The sequence below is a fragment of the Prenolepis imparis genome, unplaced genomic scaffold, assembly GCF_030444845.1.
Source record: "Prenolepis imparis isolate NDT839.2.m4 unplaced genomic scaffold, iyPreImpa1.0 SCAF_12, whole genome shotgun sequence".
Taxonomy (NCBI): domain Eukaryota; kingdom Metazoa; phylum Arthropoda; class Insecta; order Hymenoptera; family Formicidae; genus Prenolepis; species Prenolepis imparis.
Genome location: NW_028141170.1, coordinates 6,675,099 through 6,689,434, shown reverse-complemented (window position 1 = coordinate 6,689,434; position 14,336 = coordinate 6,675,099). Strand labels below are relative to the sequence as shown.

At 37.1% G+C, this 14,336-nt stretch overlaps 1 protein-coding gene across 1 annotated transcript in view; it reads left to right on the top strand.

Moving 5' to 3' along the window:
- LOC145943899 (uncharacterized) overlaps window positions 1-14,336 on the top strand; it is a 72,959-nt gene that overhangs the window by 42,190 nt on the left and 16,433 nt on the right. Inside the window, exons 3-4 of the mRNA XM_083051806.1 lie at window positions 2,472-2,675; window positions 3,182-3,657. Of these exons, the coding sequence (XP_082907932.1) occupies window positions 2,472-2,675; window positions 3,182-3,657 (680 nt within the window). The remainder of the gene's footprint in view (window positions 1-2,471; window positions 2,676-3,181; window positions 3,658-14,336) is intronic.

Below are 14,336 nucleotides of genomic sequence, written 5' to 3'. Positions count from 1 at the left end.
GATTACATTGTTTTAATATTATGCATTACATTAATATCGCATTTCTCTTCGCGTCTGTAGTTATCAAAAGTTGTATTACGAATATCATTTTCATATGATTATTACATTGCATTATGCTCGGGAACCAGATAGAATTTTTAAACATTATACTAAGAGGCATTCACGAAGCGAGGGTCAAAGTAAGTAGAGAGATCGGTGAAAGGTCAGATGCTCTGCGCGCTTGTGCGCTTATGCATGCCACGAAGATTTGCGCAGGCAGACAAGCAGGCAGGCATTCGCCTATCCACCGGGCGTGAAAGCAGACTCTAACAGCGGATGATGTCACCTACGAATTATTAGTAAAGTTTCCTATACCGTTCCTAGAACGTGCGTTGTCACGTAGGATATTTTACGAGATACACGCTAGCATGATTTTCGAGTAAATATACGAAAAGTTTCCACGTGCCGCGACATTATAACGATTATGTTTTCTAACTCATATTTTTCATCAATCTTAAAATGAGGTAACAAGAGCAAAGAATAAATTAAAAAGATTATATTTCATTAATTTTGTTATTAAGAGACAAAAATGTTCGAGAGAAAACAAAGATTATATCCAAAACTATGATATTGATTTTTCTAATTAAGTAGAGGGAACAAATTTTTAATGACTATCGAGATAATATAGTATAATCGCTAATTATAATAATTATACAGAATAATCGCACAATTTGTATGATATTACGTACAATAATATACGATAATATGAAGCGACTATGTCGTTACCTTCTCGCTCGAGTCTTGCTGTATGAATGACGACGAGGTTGTGGAATGTAGCACTCAGACTATGTATGCCCCATCAGCCCATTATACCCCACTAACGTGTAAAATATTTCGGCAATGAATTACCAATAACATACATAGTATTCGGCCTTGGTCTAGCGCTATTGTTGACATTCTTCGATTTTGTTATCATTACGCGCCGACACTCGAGTAAAGAAAGTAGTGCGAAACGCTTCGCATATTATCGAATTCTTTTTTTAAACGATCGTGATCAATATCACAAAATTATTTGCTATGATAATATGATTAATGAGTGATTGATTTCTACAATTAATGTGTGTATAACTACATATATCACAACAAGCGGTTTCGAAATGGGCGATTTATTTATTTAATCAGTTTTATTGCAATCTTTACAAATAATAATTTTTTTTTAATAGAGGCGAATATATCGTTCAATGCTTTCGATTTTTCAATGATTTAAATATAATTCCGATTGAGAACATGCAATTAAACAATTGAATCGGAGGATCAAGTAATAAAATAAGCTCCACGATACATTAATAAATAATTAATCTCTATACTTTAAAATACTTATGTATATATAATTTAATATTCTGCGTATTTTATATACATAGTGTCAGGCAACAATCGTTCCACCTCTCGTATGCAGGTAAAGAGAATTAAACCGAGTAAAAATGTTCTGTATTGTTTTGCAATCTTTGCAATAATTAAATAATTATGAGAAATTCATTAATTTAAAATTTGCTATTATTATATTTCATATCGTTTACGATAAAAATAATTTTAAATCCATCACTGCTCGCTCCTAACGAAGTAAAAGATCCATGTCTGTCTACGATATTTCTAATAAAAATGTATGCATACCTATTTTTCATTGACAATTCGCGCGTACGAAAAGCGACACGAATATCTTGCGAACATCATCTACGCGGCATTATTTCAATTCCAGCACGCTCGATTTCACCTTGTTCGAATGTCACGTATGTCACATAGCATGCGAACGTGCCGTCAGGACGGAATTTTCCCCTTCGCATCAAATGCATTTCATATATGTATATCGTTTACATGCTTTTTCTATTTTATTTTTGCATTCACCTTCGTTTGCACCGACGCGTTGTGAGCGTAACTATGACGCTCCGATTAAAACTTAATCCGCTCAAACGCCCTTTGCATTTTGTGCAGTTCGTTACATACGCGAGAATTAGCGAGGCCAGACAAAACGATTATTCGTACCCCGAATTCGCGGAATGCGTGATACGTGAAGTAACGACAAATAGTGTAAAGGGCGGATTATGTAAATTACCATAACGTAGTTTTTTAGTTTCTACAGTGTTTGACGCTTTCTGACGGCAGCTTATTACGGCTGCGAAATGCCGGCGCCTACATTGCAAACTCGTTTCCTCTCCTTGATGCTTTCATCTTTCCAACTTTCTTCATACTTTTAACGGAGGAACAGACTCGAGAGAGTTACAGAAATAATCTACGGTGTAATGCACATCGCGCTAAATAATATTTCCGAGAAAAGCTCTTCCCACACAAAATTACAAATTACATCTTGTATAATTTAATCTTTGAATCTACTTCGCGCTAATTTATACATATGAATAATTCATTGATTCAATGATTCTTTCGTGACTTATTTGTGAGATAAATTATTTTATTCGATCATATCTATTTTCTTACAGATATAAATTTTGCGGCTCCCTGCCAAATCATCTGGATGATGATCAGCGAGATAACAATAACATCATGTCCGATAATATCGGCGGCACGTTGCCGCACAAGAAACGCTCGTTAGGAGTGCATTTCTCGGATAGTGAGCCGACCGGTACTTTGGATCTCGTTAAACATCGATCGCAGGATTCCTTCGACGAGAACGATCCCTGGAGGTATGTAATAATAAGAGTACCGTAAAAAAAAAAACTATTTCTTTCACATCGCACGATCGTCAGGAAAAAATGCGGTGTATTTGACATCGCAAACATATAGCTTCTTTTTGTCAGAATTAATTATACTTAATAAATTCCTGAAATTATCGTCCTTCACTAACACGCGATTTCGAGATTTCATCGCGGAACTGTCGGGAAGCGACACGAACGGAGGCGTAGCAATTTGGAGAATTCCGAGAACGTCCCATCAAATTTCAATCTATGTGGCGATCGATCGATCGATCGCGCATCTCTCTGGCGTCGAGAGAGCGAGAATCTCCGAAGAGTTTTCACTTCGTCGAGTTCAACCTGTCGTATCTTTCGCGCGCTCTCTTCTCCCCTTTTAAAGTTCGGAAAAATTATTCTCAAGTCGAGTCTCGCCTCAAAATGGATTCCGCTTTCGGGAACACAAACTCATGAATCTCTTCTTCGACGGAAAATCAACCGTGATCTACGGTTGGTTTCAGGTATCAGCAAAGCGATCTCGATCTGGTGCGATGCCGTCACGGAACTTTTGATTCGGTTAAAAGAAATCGTAGCGCCGACACGGTGCTCGTCGATTCCGGCAGAAAGTATCAAGGTCGCGGCGCGGGCTTGGAGGACAGATGTCACCGTAATTCAGACCTCGATTTAGTCGGCACGCTGCCGAAACGCAAACAAGACCCTCGAAACAGCAGCGGCAGGAGCCTCGAATCGAACTCGTCGTCCTCGCAGCCGTGCATAGTGAACGCCACCGACGACGGCGACCTGATGATGAAGATAGTGCACAAACCTGACTGCGAGTTAGTTAAGCATCGTCAACAGTTTGCCAAGTGCATCGATCTGAAGCTGAGCAAACTGACAAGTGGCGAGCCACAAGATCAGGGATACGCGTCCGAACGATCACCCGAGGATGAGCATCCACCGTCGTTGCCGGGACAACCCTTTCCAAGTGTGACACCCGGTAAGTAACAACACATATTCTTTTATTTTCGTTTCACTTTTCTCATATGTACGATTATTGCAAAATGTGTGCAAAATCTGTGAGTTTCACAGATATTTTCTTTCCCGCATTTCATACAATGGAAATTACAATTAAAACGTGGGTTTTCGTCCCGTAAAAAAAAAAAAATCAGCGTTATCGGGCTTAACGCTAAACGTAATTAATGAATAATTAATGTTCATTTGTTCGTAATGAACTTATTGTTAGCAATATTCATTGCAACGTTTACTTTGCATTCAATCGTGTGAGATGTATCATTTACACGAAAAAGCGAATGATTCGGGAGGAAATCGGCGAAAGAATTGCGAGAATGAGGGCACATTTATACGAGGTTGACGTAATAGGATTTTGGAAGATGTATCGCGACGTATGGATTATACATGCGTATAAAACTTTGCCGTTGACAACGCTTCCGTAAATCTTATTTTGCCGAGGATAGGAATACACCTGTATTTCCTACGTTCGCGAGATCTATCGCAAAAACTTTTCGAAGGTCGAAACTCACTTTTTCTCCGAGACGAATACATGGCTGAGAGCGGCCTTGATACGCGCGGTAAAGAGCGGCTGATAAAGATGAATGCCTCGGCGATGATGGGTGAATGAAAATCGTGTTCGCCATGCAAATGATCGCCTAGCGGACAAAGCACTTTTATCCTATATATCTCTCAATTTTTCAATTCAGATTTTCTCGTTAATTTATTCTCTCCCATACCTCGATCATGATTACCGGATAAGGTGAATATATTTATTATAACGATCGAAATCTCCTAGTTAGCGTGATTATTTACATAAAAAGGATGTTTGTAACACGAATATCGGCCGAGTGTCTTAATCTTTTCATCTCGTTAAACTATTAAATTCAAACTATTAAGTTCAAAGTTTTGCATAACAAATTATACGACGTAGAGAAAAGTACATGTTATTGATTACAACGCATGACGGTATTTTTTTATGTGTTTTATAACACATAATGACGGTAAAGAATGTTTCGTAATTTAAAATGCTTTAACAAACCAGTTTGTTCTAAAATACCTTGTTAATACGTGACTAGATCAATCAATCCCCTCGTAAATTTCATTCGTCGTGCAGACTCCTGGGGGAATAATAATTTTCCCTCGTTAACGTTTATAACAGAAGTGCGACTGACGCGACTAATCTTCCATGTGTCGACTATCAAAGAGATGAAGAATTGTGTCGTTACAATTCATCCATAATTTAGGTGAAATTTTTTTGCACGTCTTGCGTGCGATTAATTAAAATTCTTGTAAAGTTGCACCCGACGACTTTCGAAGAAATCTCTGCCAAATTCAAATAAATCTACATAATTTTACATATAACATATGTTGAAAATGCCATCTGAATAGGTCGTCCGTGTTTGAAAAATCGCTCTCTATGAACATAGGAAATTTCGGAATGAATAATGCGTCATTTACTTTCGGCGCCGGCTGATTTCCAGATGATTTGATCGATAGCCGGGTGCGTCGCAGATTTTGCACAAACGTGTCTATATCCTGTGGCGCGCGTAAAATCTACATATTTTCAATTTCAATCTCATGCATTTGGAAGGAGCTGCTCACTGAAGCGACGTTGTTGACGAATCCATAGAATTATTTCCGCGCATTACTTCCCCCGTCTTCGCGTTGTCGCGGTAATTCGAGAAGAAATTTCGAATTGCAGTTAAAAATGCAAATTCTTATTGGTACCAAAAAATATAACACTTTTCAAATTATAATTGATTCTTTCAATAATTTTCAGAAAGTGATTTCCATCACAATTGTTTTAATACATCAATAGTATGAGCAACATTACATTTCATATATCAATTGACATGTTTTTGTTGAAAATTTTAATATACAAATATAATATGACATTTTACATGTAGCACTCACACGGTTTTTCGATATTGCTTTCTATTTTTTTAGTTAGCTTATTTACACGTCAATATTGTATATTGCCAAAGAGACGACAAAAAGCTCTATTTTTATTTTATAACAAAAAATCCAGAGAGTTTTCTCTTTCTCTCTTTTACGCTGAAGAGTTTAAATCGAAACACTAGAGAATATCATACAAATTCGTGCAAACGGTGAAAAATCCTAGCTTTTGACTAAAAAATTCAATTCATCCCGTTGAATGTGCCTGGATGACACGCTAACACACGTCCTTAGTACGTTAATGGCACGATTTAACAACACATCGTTGTTCATTGCGCTTGACGGGCAAGTTTCGCAGCATAGTTGTTATTGCCCTTCCACCCACGCACCACTCTCGCGTGTGTATTTTGCCTGAACAGCGGTTCTCTCAGGGAGCGAAGTGAAGGGCATGAAGTAGTACTTTAGCTCGTAAAAAAAAAGTACTTTCCGCTCGGCGCATTTCATAATCGTAAGCTGCGAGTACCTCGTTCACTACTCGTCTTGCAAGCTTACTACCAGTAGACATATCGTTACGACGATCTCTCGAGACTTCCCATCTCTCGTGCGATCAATTTTTCTGAATTGCATGAAAAAGCAAGGCCACACATCCTTCGATACGACTCTTTCGCCCTAGATCTAGATAATTCCGCGATCACAATTCCAGTGATTTACATCTACACGACCGGCGAAAGCTTAATGAGGTCATTTATTGTGACTGTACAAGCGAATTCAGGATCAACCGAAGGATCGTAAATTGATAACGAGACCTTTTTGGAATCGTTGGACGTTTTCGCACGTTCCGGATATATATTCCGGATATATATGTATATGTATATATATATATATATATATATATATATATATATATATATTCGGGACGCGTGTAAATATATACGGTGGCGGCGAATGGCGGCGATACAACCCAGTTTGAAAGACCCTGACCTAGAATATACGCGATCCTTTGTGAACAACTACATCCGCGTTTGCTTTGTGCGGACTGGTATTTGCGGCGGGATCCAGCCTAGCTTCGAAATTACGAGGCAATGCTGTAATATATCGCTCATATGCATAGCGTGTCGCGATAGTGTGTTAAAAATCGATACGCGATAATTAAAAGCACGGACAAAGTACGTTTAAACCGCGAAGTATTCAAACCGCTCTATTAACTCGCGGTGTATTAGCCGAAGATTTTAATGAAATATTTCATTTTTATCTTATACGGAGAAAAAACATTATATACGATAAGAAGCAAACACGCATTTTATAAGGCAACAATTCATCCCTTATCTTGTATATCTTTGGAATAAGTTTAATCGTATAATAAGCAAACTTTGCCGCAATAATAATCATTACTTGGATGTATAAAGCAAACTTGCAAAACTAATAAACAACCGTCTACCATTACGATCTTTGTTATAAAGGAACATCCGATCCATCTACTCTTCGCCGAGTTAATATTACCAAGACGAGTAAAGCGAACTTGCCAAATCAATAAACAGTCACATCAGGCATTACGAACATTGTTATGCAGTTTCCATGTTTCGCGGTGCAGATTGTTTATCCTCATCACATTGTGCCACTACAGAATTGTGCACTCGTGCAGGAAATATTCCGTTCACGTAGGGATCGGAGACTTCATTCAGGATTTCCTTCCTGATATGAATACGGGTGTCTATGACAGAACGTTGGTTAAATTCGAGAGCGATTCGAATCTTCATAAGCTATTCGCCTCTGATATCTTTCTTTATAGATATCCAAATCAATTCATATCATATCTGTGATATATATTATTGCTATGAGCTATTCTTTTCTCAGTATTAAATCTTTACTATAGTTCTTCTCTCAATATGAATTCAGAATTTAATTAAAATTCTTATTATACTTTTATATTTCCTGTAAGCATAATATCGTTGAAGTTACTCAAAGAAATCAGCGATGCGTTTTGCTCCCCTTTGTGTATCATTGAAGTTAATGAGAAAGCTTCGGTTTTATTGTAACAAATGTAATCGAAATGAATGGAAGCTGTCGTAGAGATAAAGACGTTGTCGACGAGATTGGCAGTAAATCTCGACATAGTTCGACGATAACGTTATGAATGCACCATCTGCATGCATATCTAATTCCTCAACTACTAGATTCTATTCCAAGATTCATTCATAATACAAAAGCTATTCAATATCTTACGGAAGAATCGTTTCTAGATTAGTCCAAGGATCTGCCAATAAAATTAAGATCGGGACATCCCTTATACGACAGGAACTGCATAATCAGAAATTGCGATCGCAGAATTTGTCGAAATCTCCGACGTCGTTGAGTAAATGGCTTTCGACTGGCTTCGATGGCCTGCTACTTCAGATTCGTGAAGAAAAAGGTTCATTTTTCTTCGCCTCCGCGAATGCATTCAATCCGCGGACGATCCCGATCTCGCCCACTTTTATACCACGTCTTCTTTCGCTGACATTGTAAGTTTTCTAAGTCAAGAATGCGCTATTGATCGTGCGGCCGTTGCACGACTGCTCTCGCCTTACAGCAAACTAGGTCACTTCGACGTACGTTCCATGCGTCTCACCTATTGACCTATTTGTCCGGGCGCGGGACGTCATCGGTGAAGGACAGGGGGAGGTAGTTTGGTAAGGTGGCTATGTCGTTTGGCAAGTTTCGGCGTATGTCCTCGCGCGTGGAGAACGCTAGGTTGGCGCCGGCAGTATCGCGGGTTAATTCCAATACTTCCCGACACAATGCTGCATCGATGGCCAACTGACCGCAATGCGAAGGCTGAAAGATATATCGGTTAATTTGAAACGATGTGTGTGTCCGACGTGATTATTCGTTAAGAGAGAAAGAATATTCTCGGAAACTATCTCAATTTTTTATTCTAAGATTATTTCAAGACATAGAACACACACAATTATATATATAACATAACACTTATATATACTACAAAACATGATTAGAAAAATTGATCATTCATAATTGGAGAGACGTACATATTCATCATAATTATGAGAAATTAATTTTATAACTTGTAATTTTATTTATTTTTATTCATTTCTAATGTAAAAGAGCAAATCGTAATTATTTGATTGTGGCAGGATGTTTTTACATAATACGAATAATTTGATTGTTTATGTAGAGATTATTTTCATATTTTGAAAAAATTTTCCATCTCTCTTCCTCAGTGTAATAGCACAAAAGAGGCTTAAATAATATTTTTATATCGCGAAATATTTGCGGAATATTGAAAATTTTCAGAGTGAAAATATAAAATTGAATTGTTGCACCGTAATGGAATTTATTTTACAGCTCGTTTAAATTCGAAATATTATGATGTTGAAATGCATGAGATCGCTATAGTTGCTATCGATTTTTTTTTTGATGTTATGAAACGAAGTGGAAAACAAAAGGGAAAGTAAAGCAAGCGGAATGTGATATGTCGTAACACACCCTCATTATATCAAGATAGTGCATCAGAATAGTTAAAAAATAACTATTTTCCGGATAAGATATACATGTACGTTCAATGTAAAATTTATTTTATTTTTATATTATTTTATATTTTTTTACTTCTATTTTATTTGATATATTATTACATATGTATATTATGTATTATACATTATTATGTATGCACGTATCTTTTTTTCAAACATGAAATGTAGTCCGTTTTGAGAAATACGAGAATATCAATTTCACAATAGAATCTAAATGTTGGTTCGTTATGCTGCATACAACTTCTTCCGAATAAAGCCAACTTTTTGCACAACAAAGTAATCGTATACACATCACGGAATACTGCAAATAAATTATACCATATAAAATATTGCCGTAAAAGATCTGTGCAGCTTTTGTATACAAAAGCTGTAATTTCTACGCTTTTTGTTCGAAGATAATAACTCTAAAAATTAAAATCGTAAGGAAACATTCTTGCGGGGAAAAATTCGCGATGAAAACTTTCGGCTCGTTCGATCGCAATACATTCAAAAGAGAAGGTAGAACTTTACGCTCTTGCAACTTCTGCATATTGTATCTGTATGTTTCTAATTGGTCTAATAATTCCTTCAGTAAGAACTAAAAAAGCCGTAATGCGTTGAATGCTTATAAGAATAGAAAGAAAAACGACTCGTTTTCCAAGGAATGGATAAACGATGTTCATCTCACGATTTTTTCTCGCCTTCTTTTATTCACAGAGAAATCTATAGCGAAAAGGTAACTTTTTTATTTCCAATTATACTCGAGTAAAATCCTTAAAAGCAACTTTGAATAAAAATCACGTTTATATAATAATCCACAGACATTTATATGCACATGTAAAAAAAAAGCCAACTAATTATATTTCAACATAATTTAAAACTGTTTGCTGAAGAAAATATTTAAAACGATGAATGCCACGTCGTACTCTATTCGACAATACTCTACAATATCCTACAATATTCTACAATATTCTACATTTGCATATCACGTGCAAAGAGAACGGTGTATATCTGTTAGAATAAAAGAATTAGAAATAGACTGAAAGAAAGACGAGAGAGAAATGGTCAAGGGGGATTTAACTTTTCTCTTATATCGGTCTCACACGCGGTTTGCGAGACGAACAACTGGAAAAGACCGGAACTTAATCCCCGAGCCGACCCCATCCCTCGGCACGAAGGCAATTTCCGATCAACGACCCTTGCTTCGTTTCTGCGCGTGGCGAAGATCGTATAATTCGTCAGGAAATTCGCCGCAACTCGGGGTACGTCGCGTGGCGTGGTACGTGGTCGGTCCCGTAACATGCCGCAGCATGAATAATTTCGCCAACCGATTGCCTAGCTAATGCCCTCACCGGGTCGTATCGCCGGATGCGCTACACGGCAGGGAAATTTCGGTTCTTCGACAAGGTTGGCGTGCACGAACCGGCCGTCGAGTAATTCCCGACAGGTTGTTGTTGGACCGGGGGGTAGCACCAGGGCCGCGACTGCGAGAATTAAACAGCCGGACAACGCTAGATGCATCGATTGCATTTAATCGATACAGCGATTGCGTATACCATACAGAAATTAAGTAGCAGAAGTAGTAGTTGCTCAAAGATAAAACATACATGAAAATTAGTAAAAGGAAATTCCACACAGTCTTTATTATGCACTCTATATGAATCATCAGTAAAAGTCACTATAAAAATTGCATCAAACAAGGATTTATGCTGTGAATAAAATTCTCTCTATTTTTTGGAATTTCTTACCACTTAAACTTGGCAATCTTTGCTATCAGGCACCTTCCATTTTTCATTGCCTGAACTTGCAGGTTTTTTGGTTGCACTTAAAATGTATCTTGAGAATCTTAAAATTCGTGCAAATCATACTTGCAGATCTCTTCTCATTTATATACGAAATGTGGAACAGGTGTTTTTTTAGTTTCTTTTAAAAGCATCGACGCGAAGCCGACCCTGAGTAGCACACCGGTGAAATAGCTACGGACATCCGGGGTTCCAGGTACGGCCGCCTTCCTGCCCTCCTGCCTCCTCTCGAGTAATTCATAGTTGGACTGATGGCAATCGGGTTATCGCAGTTTAATGCCCCCTCGTATCGCATTAGTGTCGAGCTATGCTTATATGCGCGAAACACTTCACCCCTGGAGGTTGTCGTTGTGATGGTGAGCCTACGCGATCGCGTGCCGTGGATTTCCCCATTCTAAGAATCGATCGTTGAAAACGCGCGCGATAAATATACTTTGTCGAGTACATTCCGATTATTTATTGCTATGATAGTTAATAAAGCTAGTTAATTCAATCGAGAGAAAGAGAAAGAAAGGGACCGTTTTCCACGAGCCGTTTAACCGGCCTTTCTTCTTAATCCTTCATCCTTGATCATTTCCCGATTTTCTTCGCATTTTCAGTACGCTTCCGCTAAACGAAGCAGAATTCTTTGAAATGAAAACTTATAATTGAAAACTGCCGGAAACAAAGAGTTTCAACTTTTTTTCCAAAAAATATTACAACATTAGTGGATGTTCTTTTATCCGCAAATTTTATGACAAATGACGATCGATCAAATAAAAAAATTTTAACAAAATACGATTAATTTATCTAACAATGACAAATTTATTTTTTCATACGTGCAGATCTGCAATTATTAAAAGCTAATTCTTCAAGATAAAATTCTATTTCGAATTAATCGATAATATATCTTTAGATAGAAATTAATCGGAATAGAATCTGCCTTAAATTATCCAGCAAAGTCCACTCTTTTCTTTATTGTCCATATATCATTAGTTTAAAAACGAGTGTACAAGTTCGCAAGAAAGTTTATAGTTGTCACGAACTTTCAACTCTTTCTCGTCGTCGTCTTTTGATGCGGTTTAATAAAACGCGTCATTAATCACGAGGCGCGATAACGGAAAGCGTGTATTAACAGCACACCACTACCAGAGAACAGGTCAATGGAACACTCAACCGGATTTCCGATCGGCGAACGGGCTTCCAGATTTAACCGCGCGTTCTCAACTCTCTTGGATAATTTATAGCCGGACTGATGACGATCGCGTTATCGCGGTTTAATATCCCACCCACAGTTGCCATTATATATGTATATTTCGCTGTATCGTAGTTATCGTATTTTATATTCCCTATAAAAGATCATAACGATTCCTTTTTCAGACAAGTTGCGATGATTCATAATCAGGTCGACCCGATACTTTAAAAGATGATGCACTTTACGCGATATCCGCTCGAAATAAAAATTCACGCGATGCGCTGCGTCAGAGCGCGAATAAATTGAAGCGCGTTACTAGGTAGCATTAATCATGAGTAACAAAGTTTGTTCCCCAGGCAGTCATGTTTCTGTCATCAAATAATAATGGACTGTTGTTACGCAAGAATTTGAATTTTTGTGTCCGTGACGTTTGTTTGCAAAGTTTAACTTTGCAATACATAAATCGGATGGTCCTATTTAATAATATATCCAATTCATGACACGTTGACATACTGCGCTTATTCAAACTTAACACTCTGTGTATACATATTCCCTTCTATACAATTCGTCTCGCTTATACGGGAAAGCCCTCGGAGCTTTAATAACAGACTCTTGTTTTATTCGACGACATATCGATCGGATGAAATTATGTCGACAATATCCGGTCGTGTGTAGGACGATCTTTAATTTTTTATTATATTATATATATATAATTGTTCCTCGACGCGAACGACAGCAAGGACAGCTACGCAGCGCAAAGAATCGATGATAATGAATGTTTAACAGTTTATTCAGCGAAAGAAAATGAGATCTCGGTTTCATCCGAAAGATTGGCGATTTTCCTTCATTTTCCGCGACAGAGAGAAGACGGACTTCTCGATTCGCGATGCGATAGCATAATCATTCACTGCCGAGATTGATATCACGTAATATACGTAACGTCACGCATCACTAGTAATATTAATGCTATGCGATAAATCATGTAGTCGCAATTTGGGGCAAATGACGCGAATTATTCAGAGAACATCAGTTATATCGGCGACATGTACATTTAATTCCTATGCTTCATTATTTGCAATATTACAATATAATTGTTGCACGCAAGAGATTATTACGAGATTATATTAGTGTAAATAGATAGCAAAATCGTGTTCTTCATTAAATTTGGAGTACGTTACACTTTAACAGAGCATTAATTGAGAAACTCATTACAATGATACCTGATTATTTTCAAGATTATTCTTTTTAAAATATAATTCTCAGAGCTTAATATGCAGATATCCCGCCATTTATTTAATACAATTGTCGTCCTGATAAATGGCAAAACGTCTTGACGACGATGCACAAGTGCAACAGAGAGAATCGTGTAACAAATGATGCATAAGATATCTTGCAACCGTGTGTGACGTGAACTGAAGACTTGCTTGTTTTCTCGTCTCGTTTCGAAGAACAAAGTATCTCTTGAACGCATATAAATCCCGTCCTATGCGACCGTAAAATTCGAGTCGTGCATCGGTCACAGATGCAGATGCTACTGACGTGCAGTTAAAAAGAAATGTTTGCAAGTTATCGTGCGTTATGATCTGGAAAATATTTTTTTTTAACGACAAGAACATACGCGGAAATGTCAATAATTTAAGAAACTTATAACTGTCATACATAAAAGTCTTACAAGTTCATACATAAACACATACATACAAGCTTCAATTTTCTTTCCACGGAATCAAAAAATTTATATATGTCAAAAGTAACTAAATATTTATATTACTAATATAACTTTATATATATATATATATCTTGATATTATAAATATATATCAAGCTGTAGAATCTTATCAACTTTTAAAACGTTATTTATTGCAAGTTTTTTTTTAACTGAAGTTTACTTTTACTGATATGACTTCGATACATCTTTCAAGAAATCGAAGCCAATAAAAATGAGCGCTGGTTGTGATAAATACAACGATAACTCTTGCTTTAGTGAAAAAAATTATACATACATATATACACATGTATATGTTGAGGGAAGAGAGCGAATCTTTTCGATCAGTTCACTTGAACCATAGAATTATTAAATTCCTTGATTACTTGATGAAGCTTAATTACCGCTGAGAAAATTGTCTTAACTCTATCATGGCGGAAATATAATTCAACTCTAATGACCTAGACCTCAATCAGCTTTATTGCATCCATTCTGCTTCAATTCGAAGCGAAGTGATCCTTGACAATTATCGCCGGCGCGGACGAATAGTAAAAAAGTAAAATCGTTTGCGATATCGAGAGACGGG